The sequence below is a fragment of the Salmo salar genome, chromosome 21, assembly GCF_965601325.2.
Source record: "Salmo salar chromosome 21, fSalSal1, whole genome shotgun sequence".
Lineage (NCBI taxonomy): Eukaryota > Metazoa > Chordata > Actinopteri > Salmoniformes > Salmonidae > Salmo > Salmo salar.
In genome coordinates, this window is record NC_138311.1 from 22771847 (window position 1) to 22799129 (window position 27283).

General features: G+C 44.2%; 1 protein-coding gene across 6 annotated transcripts in view; it reads right to left on the reverse strand.

The window, feature by feature from the left end:
• The window catches only part of LOC106581933 (diacylglycerol kinase eta), a 78916-nt gene that overhangs the window by 24258 nt on the left and 27375 nt on the right, over positions 1–27283 (reverse strand). For 5 of the 6 annotated variants that reach the window (XM_014164445.3, XM_014164443.3, XM_014164444.3 and 2 more), the window contains 6 exons: positions 26477–26557; positions 18987–19091; positions 10628–10760; positions 3323–3429; positions 1699–1824; positions 1507–1609 (listed from right to left, as the gene is read on the reverse strand). In XM_014164445.3, the coding sequence (XP_014019920.1) occupies positions 1507–1609; positions 1699–1824; positions 3323–3429; positions 10628–10760; positions 18987–19091; positions 26477–26557 (655 nt within the window). Of the gene's footprint in view, positions 1–1506; positions 1610–1698; positions 1825–3322; positions 3430–10627; positions 10761–18986; positions 19109–26476; positions 26558–27283 lie in introns of those variants that run through there. The other variant, XM_014164449.3, reaches the window with a different exon arrangement.

Below are 27283 nucleotides of genomic sequence, written 5' to 3' on the forward strand. Positions count from 1 at the left end.
AGTCACAACGTTTCAGCACGTGCCACAGTCAGCTAGCAACCAATTAGATTAGAGCCCTCTCAAGCCTGCACTGGGGCGAGGGAAAATCCTGGCATGTGGAGGGGGGAGGGGCTGAAGACATTGAAGAGAGGGAGAGGAAGATATTTGGAAGAAATAGAAGAAGAGGAAAAGAGGGAGAGGGGAAGATGGTGAGAGAAGGGAGGGAGACATGGGTATATATGGGGAGACAGAGGGGGAGGGGCAGAGATAGAGGGAGAGAGAGGGGCGGGAATAGAGAGAGGGAGATAGAGGGGCGGGAACAGAGAGAGGGACAGGAACAGAGAGAGGGAGCTAGAGGGGCGGGAACAGAGACAGGGAGATAGAGGGGCGGGAACAGAGATAGAGGGAGATAGAGGGGCGGGAACAGAGACAGGGAGATAGAGGGGCGGGAACAGAGATAGAGGGGCGGGAACAGAGAGAGGGGCGGGAACAGAGAGAGGGAGCTAGAGGGGCGGGAACAGAGATAGAGGGAGATAGAGGGGCGGGAACAGAGATAGATGGAGGGCGGGAACAGAGATAGTGGGAGATAGAGGGGGAGTAGAGGGGCAAGTAGAGATTTTTGTAGCTCAAACTCCTCTCATTTCTCATCCAATCATCTCTTTATTCTTTTGATCCTCCTTTCTTCTTCCACACCTTTCCAAGTTAGTCAATATGATCACCCTCAGCCCGACTCTGTGTTTGTGTGTGTGTGTGCACCTGCCTGAAATATCTATTTTATATACCCGTCAATACAATACCTACGCACAATTTCCTGACATGCGCACAAACGCACACACACACACACACACACACACACACTGGTGGGAGCAAACAAGAGAGTGTATAAATTCCACACCAGAAGGTGATATTAGTATTAGAGTGAAAACACTAATATTTACATTCCTCTTCCATAGTTTCCACCACATGATACTGCTTTATATAGCACCATAATCTGGGTTGTGTTCATTGGGAACCAAAGGGAAGGAAGGGGACTGAAACAGGAAGGGATTACTTGGACTTATCCTATTAGAAATGCTTATTTCCTCAGCAAAACATTAAACAATTATTTCCATTACGCTCCCTAATGAATACAACGCTGGGATGTGTATGTAGGTGTGTGTGTGTGTGTGTGTGTGTGTGTGTGTGTGTGTGTGTGTCTGGAGAATAATTAATTCCCCTCTGTTTTAATCATCCCCAGGTCAATCTGAGAGGAAATTAGCAAAGCCAATGAGGTGACTCCTTTATAACATTCATCTGCACTGCAATTCACTCCACTTTCCACCGGTCGGTAATACATGTTTTATTGAAGAAAAAAGACTGTCATTGAGAACTCTCATTCTCCATTTGGGTGTAGAGATATCCTATGTGACTACACTATTCTGTAAGCCTTTCCAAGAAGGTGTGTAATGCAATATGGCCCGAAGTAATGAAGCGCGGGGGGTGTGTGTGTGTGTGTGTGTGTGTGTGTGTGTGTGTGTGTGTGTGTACCATCCGAGTCGATGCTGTTGAGAGCAGTAGGAGGGATGATGGAGACTTTACACTGGCCCAGGGGACATTTCCTGGGGTACAAGTCCATACAAGCTGTGTGTACCTGGAAAAACACAGAGTTTGTGTTAGAACACACACACACACAAACACACACCATACACACAGACACACACTCCACATGCACACACTCACCATGGCCTTGCACCAGAGGCAGCGCCAGTCCTGCAGTCGGAGCACGCTGCCACACGTCTTGTCACACACGGCACACTTGGCACTAACAGGCAGGTTCCCCTCCAGCCACTGGTGGGGCATGGCAATCTACAGGACAGGAGGAGAGAGTCAGTCAGGTACAACGTTTATCAGGGGTAGAAATATATGATTCTATTTTCTACCTTCTCGTGCCATCTGTTGCTGACACACACACACACACACAAGTATGTACACAAGGACACACACACACACACAGATATACAGTGCCTTTGGAAAGTATCCAGACCCTTGACATTTTCCACATTTTGTTAAATCCTCAGCAATCTACACAAAATACCCCATAATGACAAAGCGAAAACAGGTTTCTAGAAATGTTTGCAAATTTCTTACAACCAAAAAACAGAAATACGTTTGGAAAGGCACACACCTGTCTATATAAGGTCCCACGGTTAATAGTGCATGTCAGAGCAAAAACCAAGCCATGAGGTCAAAAGAATTGTCAGTAGAGCTCCGAGACAGGATCGTGTCGAGGCTCAGATCTGGGGTAGGGTACCAGTCTTAAATGGAAGAAGTTTGGAACCACCAAGGCCGCCCAGCCAAACTGAGTAATCTGGGGAGAAGGGCCTTGGTCAGGGAAGTGACCAAGAACCCGATGGTCACTCTGACAGAGCTCTAGATTTCCTCTGTGGAGATGGGAGAACTTTCCAGAAGGACACTCATCTCTGCAGCACTTCACCAATCAGCCCTTTACGGTAGAGTGGCCAGACGGAAGCCACTCCTCAGTAAAAGGCACATGACAGCCCGCTTGGGTTTTGCCAGAAGACACCGAAAGGACTCTCAGACCATGAGAAACAAGATTCTCTGGTCTAATGAAACCAAGATTGAACTCAGCGTCACGTCTGGAGGAAACCTGGCAACATCCCTACGTTGAAGCATGGTGGTGGCAGCATCATCATGCTGTGGGGATGTTTTTCAGTGGCAGGGACTGGGAGACTAGTCAGGATCAAGGGAAAGATTAACAAAGAAAAGTACAGAGAGATCCTTGATAAAAACTTGCTCCAGAGCAATCAGGTCTTCAGACTGGGGCAAAGGTTCACCTTCCAACAGGACAACGACCCTAAGCACACAGCCATGACAACGCAGGAATGGCTTCGGGACAAGTCTCTGAATGTCCTTGAGTGGCCCAGCCAGAACGCGGACTTCAACCTGATCGAACATCTCTGGAGAGACCTGAAAATACCTGTGCAGCAACGTTCCCCATCCAACCTGACAGAGCTTGAGAGGATCTGCATATAAGAATGTGAGAAACTCCCCAAATACAGGCGTGCCAGGCTTGTAGAGTCATACCCAAGAAGACTCAATGCTGTAATTGCTACCAAACGTGCTTCAACAAGGTCCTGAGTAAATGGTCTGCATTCTTATGTAAACGTATATTTCAGTTTTTGCTTTGTCATTATGGGGTATTGTGTGTAGATTGATGGGGGGGGGGGGGGGGCAATTGAATCAATTTTAGAATAAGGATGTAACGTAACAAAATGTGGAAAAAGACAAGGGGTCTGAATAGTTTCCGAAGGAACTGTACATGAATACACACCCACACACTCACCCCATCCTCGTCTTCGATGATGTCTTTCCCTATGGAGGCCAGTGTGGTCCATTTGCAGTTGTTGGTGGCCCTGACGGCACACCGCTTGTGAGCTTTGAATTTACACACTGGAAAACAAATGCAAAACAACACACCTCGTTAGTCCGGTCAACAATAGCAACAACACAGAGCATCATGTTCAACACCACAGTGAGAGAGGTGGATGAGAATGGGTTGACCAGAATGGTGTATAAACAGACAGAGGAGAGGTGTTTGGTGAAAATGTGCTTCAGTCCCCAGTTCTAACCCTGCCTGATGAGTGTGTCTCAAAATGCACAACGAGAGCAGAGACTGTCCAGTGACTGAGCCCCATCCTAAGCTTGCTCTCGCTGTCATTTGGTCATTTTGCCATATCTGCCTGTGTGTTTAACAGAAAGAGGACCAGAGCCAATCTTAATTCTAGCCCCAGCCCTTTGTGCCTGTGCGCTTGCGTGTGAGCCCTTACATACAGCTCCATATGCCTATAGCCCTCTAATGTCCTAGAGGATTACAGTATTACAGCCATAGCTCTAATCACCCTGGGCAATACCAGCAGGCTCACACAACGACACTGATGTTTTAATGTCATATACACCGGATAAGTACAGTGAAATGTTTTACAGGGTCAGCCATAGTAGGAAGATGCCCCTGGATCAAACTGGGGTTAGGTGCCTTGCTCAAGGGCACATCGACAGATTTTACACCTTGTGTGCTCGGGTATTCAAACCAGCGACCTTTGGGTTACTGGCCCAACCGCCAGGCTACCTGCCGCCCTGCCGTACAGTATCATGGTAACACTTAATTGTACCCTACTGAAATTGCCCGATTATTACGGGGTAAAATGGTAATTATACAGCAAGAGCCTATGAAGCAATTTTTTTAGGGGTTTGACAAGCATAGGCATAATTTGGTAGAATTGTGTTGAATTAGTTTTGAATTAGGTACCAGAGAGTACCTATTGTTACCGCACACCAAAATAATGCACGTTTTAGGAACCACTGCATCAAAATACATCACCACTCACATCACAGGGAATGCAAGTGTCAGAGGCACGGAATATACCATCTGTATCCGTGTCACGAGCCTACCGGCTGCTCAAAACAATGTGAACTGTAAAACCCAGTTCTGTATGCATGAGAGGAACCTAAGTAAGAGAGGGACTATGTAACATACTGTTGTGGAAACTCCAAATTCTGCCACCACAATACTATACATCTATGCATAGTCTATAAATGAGGGCCAGCCTGTAAGGCACTTATTGTGCGTGGCTTTGTCTAAGAGTGGTCTGCTAAATGTAGACTGAATAATTTATATCTCGCCACCACAGTTAGTGGAGAAAGCCCATAATGTATACTGAAAAGATATATAAACATAACATGTAAAGTGTTGGTCCCATGTTTCATGAGCTGAAATAAAAGATCCCAGAAATACTCCATGTGGCAAAAAGATTATTTCTCTCAAATGTTTTGCACACATTTGTTTACATCCCTGTTAGTGAGCATTTCTCCTCTGCCAAGATAATCCATCCACCTGACAGGTGTGGCAAATGATACTGACTGGTTTTCTGATCCACGGCCCTACCTTTAAAAAAAAAGGTATCTGTGACCAACAGATGCATATCTGTATTCCCAGTCATGTGATATCCATAGATTAGGGTCTGATACACGTATTTCAAATGACTGATTTCCTTATATGAACTGTAACTCAGTAAAATCTTAGAAAATGTTGCATGTTGCAATTATATTCTTGTTCGGTGTATGTATATTCATTATAGATGAGGAGGCACTTATCAGCCAACCCTAAAATGACTGGACTTGGAAAGTTCCACTATAGAAACAACACGCAGATGCAAACACATGCACCCATGCAGGCACGTGCGGACACACAACACACACACCGATACTAATTGGCCAGTGTCACCGCTTGTCATTGGCGACTGTGATAAACATTGTGTTCTCTTCAAGTCATGAAATGTTCTACTAAATGCATTTAGAGTTAGATTAGAGAAACATTGATTGCAGACGGATACGAGATGTTTGTTTTGAGAGAGATCGTCTTCCTGGTTTCAGACTGTTTGTAGCCAGAGGATGGTTGGGGAGGTGTGTGTGTGACACATACATCAATTCCTATCGATCGTCCTGTGCAGGAAATCGAAGTAAAACATAAGCAGCTCTGATTGCTGTGAAACCGTCTGTCTAGCTGTTCTCACCACTTAAGAATCTCTCTCTCTCTCACACACACTCTCACACACACACATCAAGCTGTGTCTGTACAGTTGGTGTTGCATTATCAGTTGAAATATAGAGATCAGCACACGGTCCAATGTCCCAAAAAGGAGACAAAAATAGTGAAAGCAATGTTCTTTACAAAAGCGTTCTTCCATGAAGCCACAACAGTGCAATCAGAATGAATCAGAAGAAGCTAATGATCCGATACCCTCGACAAGGCAAATTCAAATCTGGACCTGGAAGCCAGTTCCATTTCTGATTTTTATCTTAACCCTCTAATCAAGGACTGAGGCGGAGAGGGAGAGAGAGACACGTTTTATTAGACTGTCTGACGGCCACACACACGCAGCCTCTGAATATTATGACTCAATATGTTTTTCTCCCTAACAGATGAAATATCCCTTGTGCTGTCATCTGCCCTTGTTAATGCGTGTGCAATGTTGTGTTATTGCCATAGGTCTCTCTTCACGTCTCATGGTGGCATTGCTCCTGTAAGTTGCTCTGGCTAAGAGCATCTGTTAAATTACTCAAATCTCAACGTAAAATGATGTATCTGTGCTGTTGCCAAGTGTGTTCTGTCTATGTTGTCCGTCTTGTCTTTCACTTTTAATCCCTGCCCCCTGCCCCACAGGAGGCCTTTTGCCAGGCTGTCATTGTAAATAAGAATTTGTTTTTACATTTACCTTAATGGTAAAATAAAGGTTATATATACAGTATCAAATCAAATCAAATGAATTTATATAGCCCTTCTTACATCAGCTGATATCTCAAAGTGCTGTACAGAAACCCAGCCTAAAACCCCAAACAGCAAGCAATGCAGGTGTAGAAGCATGGTGGCTAGGAAAAACTCCATAGAAAGGCCAAAACCTAGGAAGAAACCTAGAGAGGAACCAGGCTATGAGGGGTGGCCAGTCCTCTTCTGGCTGTGCCGAGTGGAGATTATAACAGCACATGGCCTAGATGTTCAAATGTTCATACATGACCAGCATGGTCAAATAATAATAATCATAGTACCAGTCAAAGGTTTGGACACACCTACTCATTCAAGGGTTTTTCTATATTTTTACTATTTTCTACATTGTAGAATAATAGTGAAGACATCAAAACTAAGAAATAACACATATGGAATCATGTAGTAACCAAAAAAGTGTTAAACAAATCAAAATATATTTTATATTTCAGATTCTTCAAAGTAGCCAACCTTTGCCTTGATGACAGCTTTGCACACTCTTGGCATTCTCTCAGCCAGCTTCATGAGGTAGTCACCTGGAATGCATTTAAATTTAACAGGTGTGCCTTGTTAAATGTTCATTTGTGGAATTTCTTTCCTTCTTAACATGTTAGGGCTAGGGGGCAGTATTAACACGGCTGGATAAAAAACATACCCGATTTAATCTGGTTACCACTCCTACCCAGTAACTACAATATGCATATACTTATTACATATGGATAGAAAACACCCTACATTTTCTAAAACTGTTTGAATGGTGTCTGTGAGTATAACAGAACTCAAATGGCAGGTCAAAACCTGAGAGATTCCTTTACAGGAAGTGGCCTGTCTGACCATTTCTTGAACTTCTTTTCCATCTCTATCATTTACTAAGGATCTCTGCTCTAACGTGACACTTCCCACGTCGTCCATAGGCGCTCAGAGCCCGGGAAAAAACAGAATGTCGTCATTCCAGCCCCAGGCTGAAACACATTATCGCCTTTCTCAAGTGGCCGATCAAGGGACACTGGGCTTATGCGCGTGACCCCGACCGCCCCCGCCTTTGGGATTTTTTCCTCTGTTTGCCGAAAAGGAGATTCCCTGTCGGAATATTATCGCTTTTCTACGAGAAAAATGTCGTAAAAATTGATTTTAAACAGCGGTTGACATGCTTCGAAGTACGGTAATGGAATATTTAGAATTTTATTGTCACGAATTGCGCCATGCGCACGACACTTCTTTACTATTTCGGATAGTGTCTGGAACGCACGAACAAAACGCCGCTATTCGGATATAACGATGGATTATTTTGGACCAAACCAACATTTGTTATTGAAGTAGCAGTCCTGGGTGTGCATTCTGACGAAGACAACAAAAGGTAATCAAACTTTTATAATAGTAAATATGATTATGGTGAGTGCTAAACTTGCCGGGTGTCTAAATAGCGAGCCCGTGATGCCTGGGCTATGTACTTAGAATATAGCAAAATGTGCTTTCACCAAAAAGCTATTTTAAAATCGGACATATCGAGTGCATAGAGGAGGTCTGTATCTATAATTCTTAAAATAATTGTTATGCTTTTTGTGAACGTTTATCGTGAGTAATTTAGTAAAATGTTAGCGAATTCCCCGGAAGTTTGCGGGGGGTATGCTAGTTCTGAACGTCACATGCTAATGTAAAAAGCTGGTTTTTGATATAAATATGAACTTGATTGAACAAAACATGCATGTATTGTATAACATAATGTCCTAGGGTTGTCATCTGATGAAGATCATCAAAGGTGAGTGCTGCATATAGCTGTCTTCTGGGTTTTGGTGACATTATATGCTGGCTTGAAAAATGGGTGTCTGATTATTTCTGGCTTGGTACTCTGCTGACATAATCTAATGTTTTGCTTTCGTTGTGAAGCCTTTTTGAAATCGGACAGTGTGGTTAGATTAACGAGAGTCTTGTCTTTAAATGGCTGTAAAATAGTCATATGTTTGAGAAATTGAAGTAATAGGATTTTTAAGGTTTTGAAAATCGCGCCACAGGCTGGCAGTGGCTGTTAAGCGTCCCACCTAGCCCATAGAGGTTAATGCATTTGAGCCAATCAGTTGCGTTGTGACAAGGTAGGGGTGTTATACAGAAGATAGTCCTATTCGGTAAAAGACCAAGTCCATATTATGGAAAGAACTTTGAAAGTTTCTGCAAGTGCAGTCGCAAAAACCATCAAGCGCTATGATGAAACTGGCTCTCATGAGGTCCGCCACAGGAAAGGAAGACCCAGAGTTACCTCTGCTGCAGAGGATCAGTTCATTAGAGTTAACTAAACCTCAAATTGCAGCCCAAATAAATGCTTCACAGAGTTAAAGTAAGACATATCTCAACATCAACTGTTCAGAGGAGACTGCGTGAATCAGGCCTTCATGGTCGAATTGCTGCAAAGAAACCACCACTAAAGGACACCAATAAGAAGAGACTTGCCTGGGCCAAGAAACATGAGCAACGGACATTAGACCGGTGGAAATCTGTTCTTTGGTCTGATGAGTCTTTGTTTTTTGTTTTTTTTTGGTTCCAACAGCTGTGTCTTTGTGAGACACAGAGTAGGTGGTTCCCACCGTGAAGCATGGAGGAGGAGGTGTGATGGTGTGGGGTGGTTTGCTGGTGACACTGTCAGTGATTTATTTAGAATTCAAGGCACACTTAACCAGCATGGCTACTACAGCATTCTGCAGCGATACGCCATCCCATCTGGTTTGCGCTTAGAGACTATTATTTGTTTTCAACAGGACAATGACCCAAAACACACCTCCAGGTTGTGTAAGGGCTATTTGACCAAGGAGAGTGATGGAATGCTGCATCAGATGACCTGGCCTCCACAATCACCTAACCTCAACCCAATTAAGATGGTTTGGGATGAGTTGAACCGCAGAGTGAAGGAAAAGCAGCCAACAAGTGCTCAGCATATGTGGGAACTCCTTCAAGACTGTTGGAAAAGCATTCCTCATGAAGCTGGTTGAGAGAAAGCCAAGAGTGTGCAAAGCTGTCATCGAGGCAAAGGGTGGTTACTTTGAAGAATCTAAAATATAAAATATGTTTTGATTTATTTAACACTTTTTTGGTTACTTTGTGATTCCATATGTGTTATTTCATAGTTTTGATGTCTTCACTAATATTCTACAATGTAAAAAATAGTAACGATAAAGAAAAGTCCCTGAATGAGTAGGTGTGTCCAAACTTTTGACTGGTACTGTATATGATTCATACCTAACAAGTTTAATCAGCACAACTGATTTAATAGAAAAGAGTGGGAATGACACAACTGCCACTGTTTCATTGGGCTCTGTTTTAGACTGCTCCATCTATCCACACCTAAGCTGTAAAGGAACAGTGTAACCAACCATTTTTATACCAGTACTATTTATACACCCCTTTGTGGTTTCATATAAGGAGCCTGTGAGTCAGACAACCATAATGAACACCATATGAATATGAATCGAATGCTAATTAGCCTATAGCGCTTCACATCATCTGCAAGTGCGTGTGTGGTGTGTCTGTGTGTGTGTGTGTGTGTGTGTGTGTTTGTGTGTGATTAGTCTAACCTTCCACATCATCTCGAACCATAAAGCATGTATAATGTAGAAGACTGCAGATGGGAGAGATAGAAAATATGCTAGGGTTACGTGTATGGAGCAGTCTATGATCCACACACCACACACACACTCCACACATCCATAATAGCCTTTGAGGATGCTTCAAGGAGAAAGCCCTTCATTTCAGAGCAATTAATGGGTTATCATTAGCCTCTCACAGTAGGCTAGCCAGCAAAGAGGACACTACAACGTCTAGGACAAATTGTACGCTCTTCTCAACCCACAACTTATTTCTCCAGTGAATACACCAATCCCCTATCATTCAGCTCCTGCACAGCTCTACCCTACTATACTATACTTAATCGATCCGGAGGGAAACAAACATAAAGTAGTATTGAATAGATACTTAAATTGAACTGCCCCCAGTCCTGCCCTACTATGAGCTTATAGACCTATTCTCTGGATGGTGTGGGCTTGTTGCGACATTATACTCCACAGGGAGGGAAGAGGAATAAGTAAGTAAGTCCTATTCCCCATTGTACAGCCCCAGTCCTATATCTCCACTCCCCTCCACCTGTCCAGGACTGATTGAAACTACCACAGTCCAAGAGGGACACACAGCACTAAGGCAAACACAGAGCAGTAGCATGCTTCTCGCTGATCCATTTATGAGTAGATGGAGAGACGTGGGAGGAGGGATGGACAGATATTTGAAGAGGAGAGGTGTTAGGAGAGATAAAACAGAGATGTGTGTGTGTGTGCATGAGAATCTTACCTTCACAGGACAGGCCGTGGGAAGTGACGCCAGAGAGGCTGTCTCTACAGACGTTACAGAAGGTGGGGCGTGCATGGGAGCAGGCATACCAGTTGTGCATCCCTGAGAAATGTTCCACATTAAACTGTGCTGTCTGGCAAACGAAAGGTTAAATCAGGTTGGCAACACCAGGATATACAGGCAGGTACTATACTTTATACATTAGGCTCCATTTTGCTCATGTTAAAAAACACAGACTGAGAGAAATAACCATAGCATTTGGAAAAGACAGAATGGCACAAATTACCTTAAAGGCATAGTGCATTCAAAAAACGTGATTTCCTGTGTTTTGTAGATATTTCTACACTATGAGGTTGGAATAATACTGTGAAATTGTGGAGATTATGATAATGCCCTTTTAGTGTAAGAGCTGTTTGAAAAGACCGCCTAAAATTTCAGCCTGTTTTGGTGGGATGGAGTTTTGGCCTTCCATGGTGACATCACCATGCGGTAAATTAATTAACAGTGGTGGAAAAAGTACCCAAATGTGATAACTGAGTAAAAGTATAGATACCCTAATAGAAAGAAACTCAAGTAAAAGTTAAAGTCACCCAGTAAAATACTACTTGAGTAAAAGTCAAAAAGTATTTGGTTCTAAAAGTAAGTGTCAAAAGTAAATGTAATTGCTCAAATTACTTGCATCAAGGCAAGCAACACTGAAGCATGCATGAGAGTACCAACTTTTCCGGACGACTGTGTGATCACGTTCACCGTAGCCGATGTGAGCAAGACCTTTAAACAGGTCAATATTCACAAGGCCGCAGGGCCAGACGGATTACCAGGACGTGTACTCCGAGCATGCGCTGACCAACTGGGAAGTGTCTTCACTGACATTTTCAACCTGTCCCTGGCCAAGTCTGTAATACCTACATGTTTCAGAGACCTGGCAGTGTGGTGCCAGGACAACAACCTCTCCCTCAACGTGATCAAGACAAATGAGATGATCGTGGACTACAGGAAAAGGAGGGCCGAGCACGCCCCCATTCTCATCGACGGGGATGTAGTCCAAACACACCAAGACAGTCGTGAAGAGGACACGACAACGCCGATTACCACTCAGGAGACTGAAAAGATTTGGCATGGGTCCTCAGATCCTCAAAAATGTTCAAAGACTCCATCCACCCTAGTTATAAACTGTTCTCTCTGCTACCACACGGCAAGCGGTACTGGAGAGCCAAGTCTAGGTCCAAAAGATTTCTTAACAGATTCTACCCCCATAAGACTACTGAACAGCAAATCAAATGGCTAACCCGGACTATTTGCATTGACACCCCGGCACCCTTTTTTTACGCTGCTGCTATGTGCTGTTTATTATCTATGCATAGTAACTTTACCCCTACCTACATCTACAGGACCAGTCAAAGGTATGAACACACCTAATCATTCAAGGGTTTTTCTTTAGTTTTTCTATTAATAGTGAAGACATCAAAACTATGAAATAACACATATGGAACCATGTAGTAACCAAAAAAGTGCTAAAAAAATGTAAATATATTTTATATTTGAGATTCTTCAAAGTAGCCAACCTTTGCCTTGATGACAGCTTTGCACACTCTTGGCATTCTCTCAGCCAGCTTCATGAGGAATTATTTTCCAATGTCATGAAGGAGTTCCCACATATGCTGAGCACTTGTTGGCTGCTTTTCCTTCACGCTGTGGTCCAACTCATCCCAAACCATCTCAATTGAGTTGAGGTCGGGTGATTGTGGAGGCCAGGTCCTCTGATGCAGCACTCCATCACTCTCCTTCTTGGTCAAATAGCCCTTACACAGCCTGGAGGTGTGTGTTGGGTCATTGTCCTGTTGAAAAACAAATGATAGTCCTACTAAGCGCTAACCAGATGGGATGGCGTATCACTGAAGAATGCTGTGGTAGCCATGACAATGACCCAAAACACACCTCCAGGCTGTGTAAGGGCTATTTGACCAAGGAGATTGATGGAGTGCTACATCAAAAGTATTCCTCATGAAGCTGGTTGAGAGAATTCCAAGAGGGTGCAAAGCTGTCATCAAGGCAAAGGGTGGCTACTTTGAAGAATCTCAAATATAAAATATATTTAGATTTATTTAACAAATTTTTTGGTTACTACATGATTCCATGTGTTATTTCATAGTTTTCATGTCTTGTATGTAGAAGATTGTAGAAACTATGTAGAAAATAGTAAAAATAAAGAAAAACCCTGGAATGAGTAGGTGTCTCCAAACGTTTGACTGGTACTGACATATTACCTCAGTGACCTGGACTAACCTGTACCCCCACACATTGACTCGGTACTGGTGCCCCCTGTATATAGCCTCGTTATTGTTCTTTTATTTTTTACTTTAGTTTATTTAGTAAATCTTTTTCTTAACTCTTATTTTTCTTAAAACTGCATTGTTGGTTAAGGGCTTGTAAGTAAGCATTTCACAGTAAGGTCTATACACAAGCACCTGTTGTATTCGGCACATGTGATAAAATTAGATTTTGATTTGAATTGCATGCCACGCATTTTCACACCGTTTACTGAAAAAAATATTTCTCAAAGACATAGTTAAAGAAAAGTTACAAATTGCTTTCCACGAATTGCACTGCAGTGTACACTGTACAATGTTTTTGCACAGCTCAGTTCTGTTTGGGGTGAGCAAAATAGAGCCTATACACAAGCATTTTACATAAGCATTTGCAAACATTGACTTCATTTGACATTCTTTTACTATACTTTATACAATAATTTCATACTTTTACAATGTACATTAGAAGAAAGCTTTATCCATACTTCAATAAACAAAGTCCTTACCTAAAGGGATAGTGCGACATTTTGGCAACTACTTGATAGCAGCTTTCTAAGACTAGAAATGACCAACCTTTATAGTAGTTAGAAGGTTTTTTTCCCTGCTTTTGAGAGGAGCTAGCTAGTTGTTCCTGGAGACAATAATTTAGCAATGGCTCAGAAACTACATTCAAACTGCACACAGAGATATTATCTGACTCCGGGTAACTAGAAAAAGCACTTCATTACCAAAATGTCCCATTATCCATTTAACATAAGCTTTTGGATTCATACAACACAAACAAACATACCATCTATCCTTCCCGGCCTATTAGAATTGGAACCTGTTGTTCCAACATGGGAGTACAGTTTTCTGAACCTGTAGCTCTACTCTATTGCTCTGGGGTGCTACTGCATTGCAGTGGAGAGGAGAGGGGGCAGAGACGGAAACAATCTTATATCATCTTTCATTCCCAAATCAAAGGCATTAATATGCAATGCTGGCACTCTACCGTATATTCTTTATCTACCTGGAGACAAGCATTGCAGTCAACCACTATCAACAGTAATATGCTTCTTGTCACGGCAAAACATGAAAAAAATGATCATTTCTAGACGGCAATGCTGTTATAATCATCTTGGTGTTTGTTAAGTTGAGATTTTACAATGATTGTTTTTAAGCATGAATATCAAAGAGCCACTCTTATTTTTCTGTTGTAATAACATGAATTGGTTCGTTAGAGAGGATACGGGTGTTGTGTGTTTTTTCGCGGGAAACAAACACATGAATTTGACATGTGATCACGTTTCATGTAATCTCATGTGATCACGTGATTTTATGTGAAGTTAATGTGATAATGTGTGTCAACATGTAAATGCAACATGTAATAATATGAAACTACACATGTGAAAACATGATCTCATGAAACAAATGTGACAAGATGGAGATGAAAAATTTCAACACGTGGAACCATGAAACTACAGGTGACATTTGAACGTTTTTCACATGTAAAACCGCAAATTAGTTTAGTTTCACATGTGAAACTACACATTTTAATACAGGTGAACATATGGTTTCACGTGAACAACTAACTGACCTCACGTCTCTTGTTTTCACATGTGGATCAGCTCCACATGTGAAAACAGCTATTTCACATGTGAAAATGTGATATCACAAAAGTGTGATTGCACGTGAAAATGCACATTTCACAAGTGTTTTTTTGTCAGGAAAGTAATTAAATGGTATGGAGGTTTAAGGTAAGTGGTACGCTGTTCAGATAAAATAGTGTAAACATCTCTAATCAATACAATTATATTTGACATGGTCACTTAGTGCTGAATTTTCAATATGACCCCACCTGGGATTTGAGCTCTCAACCTCTGGATTTGGGGTAAGCTGATCTTTCTGCTGCGCCACAAAGTTCCCTACAGATTCATTACCTATATTACCTATACATACTTGCTCTTAGGTTAATCTGACTATTCTCTCATCATTGATTACTTATTTCAGCAATTTGAGGGTTTCCTGTATAGTTGTCTAATGTTTGTGGGGTATACAGTGCATTCGGAAAGTACTCTTTGACGTTTTCCACATTTTGTTACGTTACAGCTTTATTCTAAAATGGATTAATTACCTTTCTTTCCTTATCAATCTGAACACAATACCCCATAATGACAAAGCAACAACAGGTTTTAAGATATTTTAGCAAAATGATTAACAATGAAAAAAATAAAACAATAAAAATAAATCACATTTACATAAGTATTCAGACCCTTTACAGTACTTTGTTGAAGCACCTTTGGCAGCAATTACAGCATCGAGTCTTCTTGGGTATGACGCGTCAAGCTTGGCACACCTGTATTTGGGGAGTTTCTCCCATTCTTCTATGCAGATCCTCTCAAGCTCTGCCAGGTTGGATGGGGAGAGTCACTGCACAGCTATTTTCAGGTCTCTCCAGAGATGTTTGATCAGGTTCAAGTCCGGACTCTGGCTGGGTCACTTAAGGACATTAAGAGACTTGTCCCGCAGCCACTCCTGCGTTGTCTTGGCTGTGTGCTTAGGGTCGTTGTCCTGTTGGAAGGTGAACCTTCACCCCAGTCTGAGGTCCAGAGCGCTCTGGAGCAGGTCTTTCATCAAGGATCTCTCAGTACTTTGCTATGTTCATCTTTCCCTCGATCCTGACTAGTCTCCCAGTCCCTGCCGCTGAAAAACATCCCCACAGCATGATGCTTACGCCACCATGCTTCATCGTAACGATGGTGCCTAGTTTCCTCCAGCTGTGACGCTTGGCATTCAGACCAAAGAGTTCAATCTTGGTTTCATCAGACCAGAGAATTGTGTTTCTCATGGTCTGATCGTCCTTTAGGTGCCTTTAGGCAAACTCCAAGCGGGCTGTCATGTGCCTTTTACTGAGGAGTGGCTTCCGTCTGGCCACTCTACCATAAAGGCCTGATTGGTGGAGTGCTGCAGAGATGGCTGTCCTTCTTGAAGGTTCTCCCATCTCCACAGAGGAACTCTGGAGCTCTGTCAGAGTGACCATCAGGTTCTTAGTCACCTCCCTGACCAAGGCCCTTCTCCCCGATTTCTCAGTTTGGCCAGGCAGCCAGCTCTAGGAAGAATCTTGGTGGTGCCAAACTTCTTGCATTTAAAAATGATGGAGGCCACTGTGTTCAATGCTACAGAAATGTTTTGGTACACTGCCCCAGATCTGTGCCTCGACACAATCCTGTCTCGGAGCTCTATGGACAATTCCTTCAACCTCATGACTTGGTTTTTGCTTTGACATGCACTGTCAACTGTGGGACCTTATATAGACAGGTGTGTGCCTCTCCAAATCATGTCCAATCAATTTAATCTAAATCAAGTTGTAGAAACATCTCAAGGATGATCAATGGAAACAGGATGCACCTGAGCTCAATTTCGAGTCTCATTGCAAAGGGTCTGAATACTTACATAAATAAGGTATTGTTTTTTTATTTGCAAAAATTGTATCATTTGTCATTATGGTGTATTGTGTGTAGATTGATGAGAGAAAAAAATGTATTTAAAACAATTTTAGAATAAGGCTGTAACGTATCAAAATGTGGAAAAAGTCAAGGGGTCTGAATTCTTTCCGAATGCACTGTGTTATTCTGTTTTAATGTTACTCCTGAATCACTGTGATAAATATAATAGCTTTTCTTGAGTGTATTTTTAACAAAGCTGAGATTTACTTTGAACTCCAAAGTGTAGGAATATAGGGGAAATCAATTTTTGACAGAGACATGGTGGCGTAGCAGGAATATTGGAATGCTGTGAACCAAGAGGTTATGACTTCAAATCGCAGGTAAGGACATGTTGAATAATAATTACTATATAAATAAACATACACAATGTAATCATGTACACTATATATATATATATATATATATATATACACAAGAGAATGTGGACACCCCTTCCAATTAGTGTATTTGGCTATTTCAGCCACAGCCGTTGCTGACAAGTGTATAAAATCAAGCACACAGCCATGCAATCTCCATAGACAAAATTAACAGTAGAATGGCCTTACTGATGAGTGACTTTCAACGTGGCACCGTCATAGGATGCCACCTTTTCAACAAGTCAGTTTGTCAAATTTCTGCCCTGATAGAGCTGCCCCGGTCAACTGTAAGTCATGTTATTGTGAAATGGAAATGTTTAGGAGCAACAACGGCTCAGCCACGAAGTGGTAAGCCACATAAGCTCACAGAATGGGATTGCTGAGTGCTGAAGGCACCTAGTGTGTAAAAATCGTCTGTCCTCGTATGCAACACTCACTCCTGAGTGAAGCAACGTCAGCACGATAACTGTTCGTCGGGCGCTTCATGAAATGAGTTTCCATGGCCGAGGAGCCGCACACAAGCCTAAGATCACCATGCGCGATGTCAAGCATTGGCTGGAGTGGTGTAAAGCTCGCCGCCATTGGACTCTGGAGCAGTGGAAACGTGTTCTCTGCAGTGATGAATCACGCTTCACTATCTGGCAAACCGGCAGACGAATCTGGGTTTGGCAGATGTCAGGAGAACGCTACCTGCCCCAATGCATAGTTCCAACTGTAAAGATTGGTGAAGGAGGACTAATGGTCTGGGGCTGTGTTTTATGGTTCGGGCCCCTTAGCTCCAGTGAAAGGAAATCTTAACGCTACTGCATACAATAACATTCTAGACGATTCTGTGCTTTCAACTTTGTGACAACAGTTTGGGGAAGGCCCTTTCCTGTTTCAGCATGACAAGGCCCCCGTGCAAAGTCGCCATTCCAATTTCATGGTTTGTTGAGATCGGTGTGGAAGTACTTGACTGGCATGCACAGTGCCCTGACCTCAACCCCATTGAACAACTTTGACATGAATTGGAATGGCGACTGCAAGCCAGGTCTAATTGCCCATTATCAGTGCCCGACCTCACTAATGGTCTTGTGGCTGAATGGAAGTCCCCGAAGCAATGTTCAAACATCTAGTGGAAAGCCTTCCCAGAAGAGTGGAGGCTGTTATAGCAGCAAAGGGTGGACCAACTCCATATTAATGCCCATGATTTTGGAATGAGATGTTCGATCGAGCAGGTGTCCACATAATTTCGTTCATTTAGTGTATGTCAAAGTGTGTCAAATATGTAAATTGATACCCTATAATTGTGGGAGGTGTCGGGGACATCCAAATGACACATTATTGTTTGCAGGGCATCACCTGTGAAATCTCATGTGAAATATAGCCATATGTGAAACAACATTTTGGAACATCATCACGTGTGAAGTGTTCCAAAACCACATGGTTTCAGATGTGAAAGGTCACGTGACCACGTGAAAATCCACATGTGAAACTTCATGTGAAATATCATCACATGTGAAGTGTTCTAAAAACCACATGATTTCACATGATTGCAAAACACGTAAAAATGTAACATGTGAAATCATGTGGTTTTTTTTGTAAGGGAAGACACACAGAGAGTAAGGAGAGAGGAGACAGACACTAGCTGGTAAAAACCTGTTAAGCCTGTCTGTATATACAACACTGTTTGTGTGCGTGTACGTGCGTGTGCATACGCATGTGTGTATGCCTCCTATGAGCTGGGCAGCCACGACCACCCTTAGTGAGTGAAATAGATGTTCCAGTCCACAGCACGCTACAGAGCACGGGACCCACTGAGTACACTATCCTGCGCTATCCTGCGCTACCCTGCGCTACCCTGCGCTACCCTGCGCTACCCTGTGCTACCCTGCACTACACCACCCTGCCGCTCACACACATCTCCAAAATAAACAATAGAAACATAGCCATATTAAAACAATATATAATGGCAAAATAACTGCTATTTAAACAGCAGAAACTGACATCATCATAAGCCTCCACAGTAAACCAATGCTCAGATCTATTGTTTTCTGCAACACCCTGCATACCACCTCTCCCCTTCCCATTCCATCTCCTCTCCTTTTCCCAATTCTCTCCTTCCCCCTCTCTCCATGCCTCCCCTCTTATTCTCTCCCTCTTTCTCTCTCGCTCTCACACAGGCAGTGGATCTGTTGCTATAGAGAACAGGGAATGGATCGGGTCTTACCTCGTAATGCTCTCGGGACTGGACGGACTTCAGCGAGCTGATCCAGTCCTCCATCTCTTTCCTGTTCTCCGCGCAGAGGATGAGCCTGCGGAATGGAGTGATCACCTGGATGGATAGATGGATGGATGGATAGATGGATGGATAGAGAGATGGAGAGACAAGGATGATGAGTGTACGGACGTCTCCTCTGCCTAGCCTCTGAGCCGGCGGGAGAGCCGCTCTCCGTCTTTAAGAGGGGAGTGAGGACAAGCCCCCTCCCTCGCTTTCTCTCCCTCTTTCTCTTAGGCACTCACGATCTGCCTCGCTCTCGTTCTTTTTCCCCGCAACATTTCCTTGCGCTAGCTTGCCCTCTCTCTCTCTCTCTCTTTCTCAGCCCCCTCAAACATGTCCTCACTCTTTCCCTTATCACTTATCCCCCCTCCCCTCTCTCTCTCTCTGTCTGCCCGCTCACACTCCCTCTGTTTTGAGTCTGAGGCGAGGTGACAGGCGGAGTGCCTTGGTAAAGGCCGAGAGCCCATCGCCCCCCTCCTCCTCCTCTCTTTCCCTCTCTCCAGGCTGAGGGAGGGAGGAAGAGGCTCCCAGTAGACATACAGACATTACAGACACAACCCTTTCAACATTCATCACTTATTCATCACTCAGTCTTATCTTCTATCGCTTCTCTATTTCTCCCTTCTCTCTTCTTTTCTTCTCTTCTTTTCTCCCTCTGCCTTATTTCTTTCTCTCCTCTCTCTCGGTCTTCTCTATTTCCTCTCCTCTCTTTTCTCCCTAACCCTTTTCTCTCCTCTCTCTATCCCCCTCTTCCTCTCGCTGTTGTCCTTTTAGGTAGCGATAGAGGGGGTGTTAACACGGCTGACAAGGATTCAGTGCTGGGAGAATCGAGGCAGGGGGTCCACACAGCAACACGCAGCAACACACACAAACACCTTCTAATAAAGACGACCGCAACACATACGCACACACAAACACTGCAACAAAAAACCTCCAACACAAAAAAAGTGCCGCACAACACACTGAAACGCCTTCTAACAAAGCGCACACATGCATACACCCACAAATGCAAGCATACACCAATTTAGATCTATTTGTATATTTTCACCTGATAATTACCCAGTCTCTGTCACAGTGGCCACCCACACACATCCCTCCCTCCCTGTGCTATCCATCCCTCCCTCCCTGTGCTATCCATCCCTCCCTCCCTCCCTGTGCTATCCATCCCTCCCTCCCTCCCTGTGCTATCCATCCCTCCCTCCCTCCCTCCCTGTGCTATCCATCCCATCCCTCCCTGTGCTATCCATCCCTCCCTCCCTCCCTGTGCTATCCATCCCTCCCTCCCTCCCTGTGCTATCCATCCCTCCCTCCCTCCCTCCCTGTGCTATCCATCCCTCCCTCCCTGCATCTCAGCAGCTGTGTCCAGGTCTGTCTGCCCTGTGGACCAGCAACATCTGAGGCTCTGAGCCCATTACCAGGAGTGGAAACATAGCCGTTAGCTCACACACAGCAGCCACACATCAGTGTGTGTGTGTGTGTGTGTGTGTGTGTGTGTGTGTGTGTGTGTGTGTGTGTGTGTGTGTGCACGCACATGTGTCCATGTGGCATACAACACACATATCACCTCGTGTGTGAGGCAGATATAGTTCATCTGTTTGAACTAAGACCCCCCCCCCCCCACACACACACACACACACACACACCATTGTACTAGTGCAGTATTTTCTGCAAGAAACCTACAGTAACACATTCATGTGCTACAGCAACTATAATGCATGATGACAATAAGACTGATGCCATCTGTCAGCCATATTGTCTTCTCCGTGAGGAGACATGGACAGTTACAGCTACACGGGTCCAGTGCCGATCCAACCTCTTTTCCCCTGCCATGTGACTGTTGCCGTGGTGCGTTGTAATGGTGGTGTAGTGGATGAATAAACCATGTCGTGATAAAAGAACGGACGTGTCCACAGACAGACAAACAGCTCCACACGGCGGCCCCTCTGTCCGTCCGACGGATAAAAGAAACACCTGTGCACGTCACACACTAACCTCACTGACCCCTCTGTGTGTGATCCAGTGTGTGTGTGTGTGGGTGTGTTTGCGTGTGTGTCTTGTTAGATATAGCTGGCTAATTAGACCAAGCGGAACAAGTGGCAAGGCTTCCCGCCTTTGGGACAACGCCTCCCATTGTTAGAGTGGAGACAAGACCATCTCGTCATTATACACAGTATCTCTGGTAACAACTAGAGATGAACTAATCTGCGGATTTATTCTTGTGGGTTTTTCGTTGCGAGCAAGTTCGCTTTAACACGCGGGTGCATGTTATCGCCCGTTAAAAGCACTTTAACAAATCGGGTGGTGATGTGTAGCCCTGCTCTACGTTCTGCCTGTTCGCTGCAATCGACCCCTTCTTTCTCTAGGATTAGAGTGACCTGATGCTGCAGGGTTACACGGAGAGAGAGTGTGTGTGTGCATGTAGGGGATGAAGGATGGTTGCCTAGGGAAACTGGAGTGTGTTTCTATAAATAGCACTGGAAACTCTTGAGGGAGAGAAGTTCCCTGGTGAGCCACCTTAGGCTTAGGTCAAAGGGCAGATGAGGAGTGTTGAGGTGTGTGTGTGTGTGTGTGTGTGTGTGTGTGTGTGAGATTTATAATCATATAAACTAATTTTCCATGTTTGATTGGTAATCATTTCAATATTCAATCATTCTTCACCTTCTAGAGCAGACTCTTCATAACCCCACTGTCAGCTCGAATCACGAGCTACCCTTTATCTAGAAAATCAAATCAAGATTGGGTTTTCATTACTTGAACACATTAACTAGAGTCATACAGTAGCTAACCTAACATTCAGCTTCTATAATGGGCTGGTATACAAGGGTATCATCTATCTAAATGAGGGTTCAATTGCCTGGAGTTGAGATCACAGCATTAGAGCCATCAAGATTTGATCATGTAAATTGAATAGCAAGGCATTACAATATTCTATTCACTAACATGCAGAGAACAATTACCACTTGTAGAAAGGTACATGACAGGACCCGACATGCACGCACACAGACTCACACACACACACACTCACAGACTCGCACAGACTCACACACACGCACAGACTCACACACACACACAGACTCACACACGTACAGACTCACACACACACACACACACACACACACACACACACACACACACACACACCCACGCACAGACTCACAAACACGCACAGACTCACAAACACGCACAGACTCACAAACACGCACAGACTCACACAGACTCACAAACACGCACAGACTCACACACACGCGCAGACTCACACACACACACGTGCGCAGACTCACAAACATGCGCGCAGACTCACAAACATGCGCGCAGACTCACAAACATGCGCGCAGACTCACAAACATGCGCGCAGACTCACACACTCGCTCACATACTCACACACACACGCACAGACTCACACACACATACTCGCTCACATACTCACACAGACTCACAGACACACGCACAGACTCACACACACGCAGACTCACAGAGTTATTCTGCATGTGCAGACGTTTATTGATTCATGACTAATGTATATTTTTTCATGAATAGAAACCCATTACTACATACAGTCAACAATCTACATCAGCAGCTAACACAATCAGAAAATGCACAATATACAATACACACAATGTCTATTTCCACGCCACATAAAGGGTTCCATTTGAGGACATTAAAGCCCCTACGAAACAATAATCCTTTATCTGAGCCTAGTATCCATGCAGAATCCGTAGCAAGCACCCTCATATGTACCGCAAGGTGCTTCCCCTAGATACATCTCATCTTATATTCACAGCAGCCCCCCACACACACATACACACAAGCCACGCAAGCAGCGTGCGCACACACACACACACACACACACACACACACACACACACACACCTCAGTAACCAAATCGTTTCAACACATCTTAAATTCAGAGGACCACACACACGCACACACACACACGCACAGAGAGAAAGAGAGAAGGACATAGACACGAAGGACATCAATAATACAAAGACTAACATACAACCTTTTAACGTTCTATCACGCCATGCACTGAACAGTATCTGTCCCACCCCCTATATCACGCTGTCCCACCCCCTATATCACGCTGTCCCACCCCCTATATCACGCTGTCCCACCCCCTATATCACGCTGTCCCACCCCCCATATCACGCTGTCCCACCCCCCATATCACACTGTCCCACCCCCTATATCACGCTGTCCCATCCCCTATATCACGCTGTCCCACCCCCTATATCACGCTGTCCCACCCCCTATATCACGCTGTCCCACCCCCTATATCACGCTGTCCCACCCCCTATATCACGCTGTCCCACCCCCTATATCACGCTGTCCCACCCCCTATATCACGCTGTCCCATCCCCTATATCACGCTGTCCCATCCCCTATATCACGCTGTCCCACCCCCTATATTACGCTGTCCCACCCCCTATATCACGCTGTCCCACCCCTTATATCACGCTGTCCCACACCCTATATCACGCTGTCCCACCCCCTATATCACGCTGTCCCACCCCCTATATCACGCTGTCCCATCCCCTTAATCACGCTGTCCCATCCCCTTAATCACGCTGTCCCATCCCCTATATCACGCTGTCCCATCCCCTATATCACGCTGTCCCATCCCCTATATCACGCTGTCCCATCCCCTATATCATGCTGTCCCATCCCCTATATCATGCTGTCCCATCCCCTATATCATGCTGTCCCATCCCCTATATCATGCTGTCCCATCCCCTATATCATGCTGTCCCATCCCCTATATCATGCTGTCCCATCCCCAGCACAAACCAACCTGCACAGACCACAACAGCATCTTTCAACTCACAGACACACAGACAGAGACATAGACATAGAGACAGACAGACAGATGAACTGCAGTATTCATTAACACTAACTGTGTCTGAAAGCCATCCTGCAATGCACTTACCCCCACTCTCACTCTCTCTCTCTCTCTTTCTCTCTCTGAAGGAGAGAGTGTGCGGTCGTGCTGAATGGTGAAGCCTGGTCTCCCCCTCTCGGTGTGTGTGTGTGTGTGTGTGTGTCTCCCTCACTGCAGCACATCCTCAGCCGCTTGAGGAACAAACAGCGCACTACACACGCACACTGTCACATGGAGCAGCACTCTCTCTCACTCTCTCGCACCCACACACACACCCACACACACACCGAGGTGAAGAGCCCTCTTATAATAAATGCACCCCAGGGGTTCAGCATTGCACATTCCCCAAAGGGGAAGAGAGCAGAGAATACCCTGTCCAAAAACACATCCCTAAATAACCTGACCCAAAACACACCCCTGAATAACCTAACCCAAAACACATCCCTAAATAGTGACGAACCCCGCCCCCTCCCCCAAATAGCCTGACACAAAACACACCCCTGATTAACCTGACCCAAAATGCACCCTTGAAATAACTGACCCTAAACACATCCCTGAAGAGTCTGATCCAAAACACAAACCCCTGAAGAGTGATCAAAACACATCCCTGTCCTTGGTGTTTAAAGGTCTGCACATGTAAATGGACTGGAATGTGTTTGATTAGAGAGAGTTCCAGAACAAAAACTTCTGTGCTATTAAATCTCTCTTCTTCTTTCTTTCTCACTCTCTTTACTCTCTTTCCCTCCCTTTTCATTTCGCTCTTTCTCTCTGTCCCTTGTTTTTCCTCTCTCTGCTGTCCCCATCTCTCCTTCCTTCCCTCCCGCTTTCTTTTTCTCTCCATCCATCCCCCTGTCCTTTGCAGCTTTCTTTCACACTCTAACCCTCCCTCTCTTTCCATCCCTTTCTCCCCTCCCAATCCCTCTCTCTGATGTGGTTTGTCTCTACAGTTATTCTGAGGGTTGTGCTGATTTCTCTATAAGCTGCACCCCACTCCAGTGACTCATAGCAAACATTAGATAGCATGTGCATTCCCCTGCCCTGCACGTGCCCAACACACACACACACGTGTTCATGCAGGCAGACACGTAAACACACACACATACAAATATACAAGCTTGCAAGCGGGTAGCAAACTAAACTCAACTCCATGGTGCAGGAAGTTTCTGATGAGCTCCACCAACGGAGTGGAGCAGAAACCAGGCTTTGTGAAATTTTGCGCCAACTACAATGATTATCCCAAGGTCAATACTTTACAAAAAATGCTGTTATGAAACGCTTACCTTCTTTGTTTGCTGAAATCCACACTTGTTAACAAAACTTTTGTCAAATACAACCACCGACCATTTCCTCGTCTTTTGTTGCTCTAAGAGGGCTCTAAAATGTACACTACCCTACGTAATCTGAGATTCAATTGGCACAGTTACCATTTTATAGCAACAGAAACTAGGAAACAGTCGTGGTTGTATTTGACAAACGTTTTATTAAAAAGTATGGATTTCAGCTAACAAAGAAAGGCACGCAACTACAGAGGACAAACATAGGTACAAGGTAAGTGTTTAACAATTTACATTTTTAGAAGTATCAACCTTGGGCGAATCGATGTAGTCGGAGCTCGTCACTACTTGACCCCTTGGGGAAGATCTTCAAAAATGTATTTCGTCATGGGGTCAAGTAAGCTCGGCTAGCAAGCAGGCAGACACGCAAACACACACACACACCAATATGCCAGCAGTCAAGTCATCCCAAACATGCTCAGCGAAGCACTAAAGGCGATGCTAAAAATAGCTCTGTGTTCTTCTCTGAACTCGCTCTCTTACTCCACTCCTCACTCTCTCCTCCTTCTCCTTTCTTTTTATAGCAACACCAGGGGACAGGGCGGACATTTATAGAAAGACATGCCCTCACTCACTCCTTTGAGCTTGTGCACACGTGTGTGTGTGTGAGTGAGTGTGAGAGAGAGAGAGAACATTAATAGAAAAACAAGAACACACTCACTGTTCCCTGTCAGTTTGCATCACAGTTGACAAGATGTTTGCTTACATTTCTCTCTCACACACACACACACACACCACATTGAAGCAATCATCATCAACCTAAGACTTTGGTGGCCTTAGCATAGCACATTGATCTGCAGCGCAACCTAATGTTGAAGATAAAGAGAACTAAACTGCCTGTGGATGTCTAGCCACTGTGTGTATGTGTGTGTGTGTGCCTACACACACACACACACACACACACACACACACACACACACACACACACACACACACACACACACACACACACACACACACACACACACACACACACACTGCTACTATTATTATTATAATATTTATCCTGCTGCCTAGTCACTTTTACCCCTGCCTACATGTACCTACCTACTACCACCATATCACTGCACATTGATATGATATTGGCAGTGACCTTGAATGTAGCGTACATTCTCATGTTTTTTTTACACCTGTTGTATCCTGTACATTCGACAAATAAACTAAAGTTTGATTTGATTTTGTGTGTGTGTGTGTGTGTGGGTGCGTACATTCATGTAGAATCTCACCGTGAAGCTGTTGTTGACATTCTTAGTGCTGGACTCAGCCACACTGGCATCTGATAGGTCCACCTCGTCAAATATCAGAGACTGTAGGAGAGGAGAAAGAGGAGAGAGGAAGAGGACGAGGAAGAGGCGAGAGGAGAAAAGAGGAGAGGAAGTGAGAAAGGAGAGGAGGAAGAAGAGAGAGGAGAAGAGAGGAGGAAGACCAAACAGACCAACAGATTGAGTACTCTGAGTATGATAAAACACACAAAATGCTAATACACAAAACATTTCTTATCTTAACCCTTGACTACTATGAAGGCAGATCTATGGGAGCATTATCTTAAATATTGACTTCAGGGCTGGGGTCAATCTTAACTGACCTAGACCAAAAAAAGAAAAGCCATTTTGAAATCATAATGGGACAAAAACTGACTTGAGAGCTGGTGCAACTTCCATATTTGTGAACATTTCCCTATAGATCATAACGCATGATTTACATAAATCTGAGTTGAAATGAAAAGCACTTAAACATCCAATGTTTAGATTCAATCCCTAATGAATAGAAATTCAACTGGCCACAACCCTGAATCTTAGGCTGTGTTTACACAGGCAGCCCAATTCTAATATTTTGGCGATAATTGGGCAACAGATCAGAACTGGGATGACATCATGCAGTATCATATACTTACTCTGTATGAAGAGCTATAAGCATTATACATGATCATATGTTCTATCAGGGGCAGGTAACCTTCCTACTAGGTGTGCAGGGTATTTGCTCCAGCCCTGCTTTAACACCTCTGATTCAGCTAATCAGCTGCTCGTCAGGAA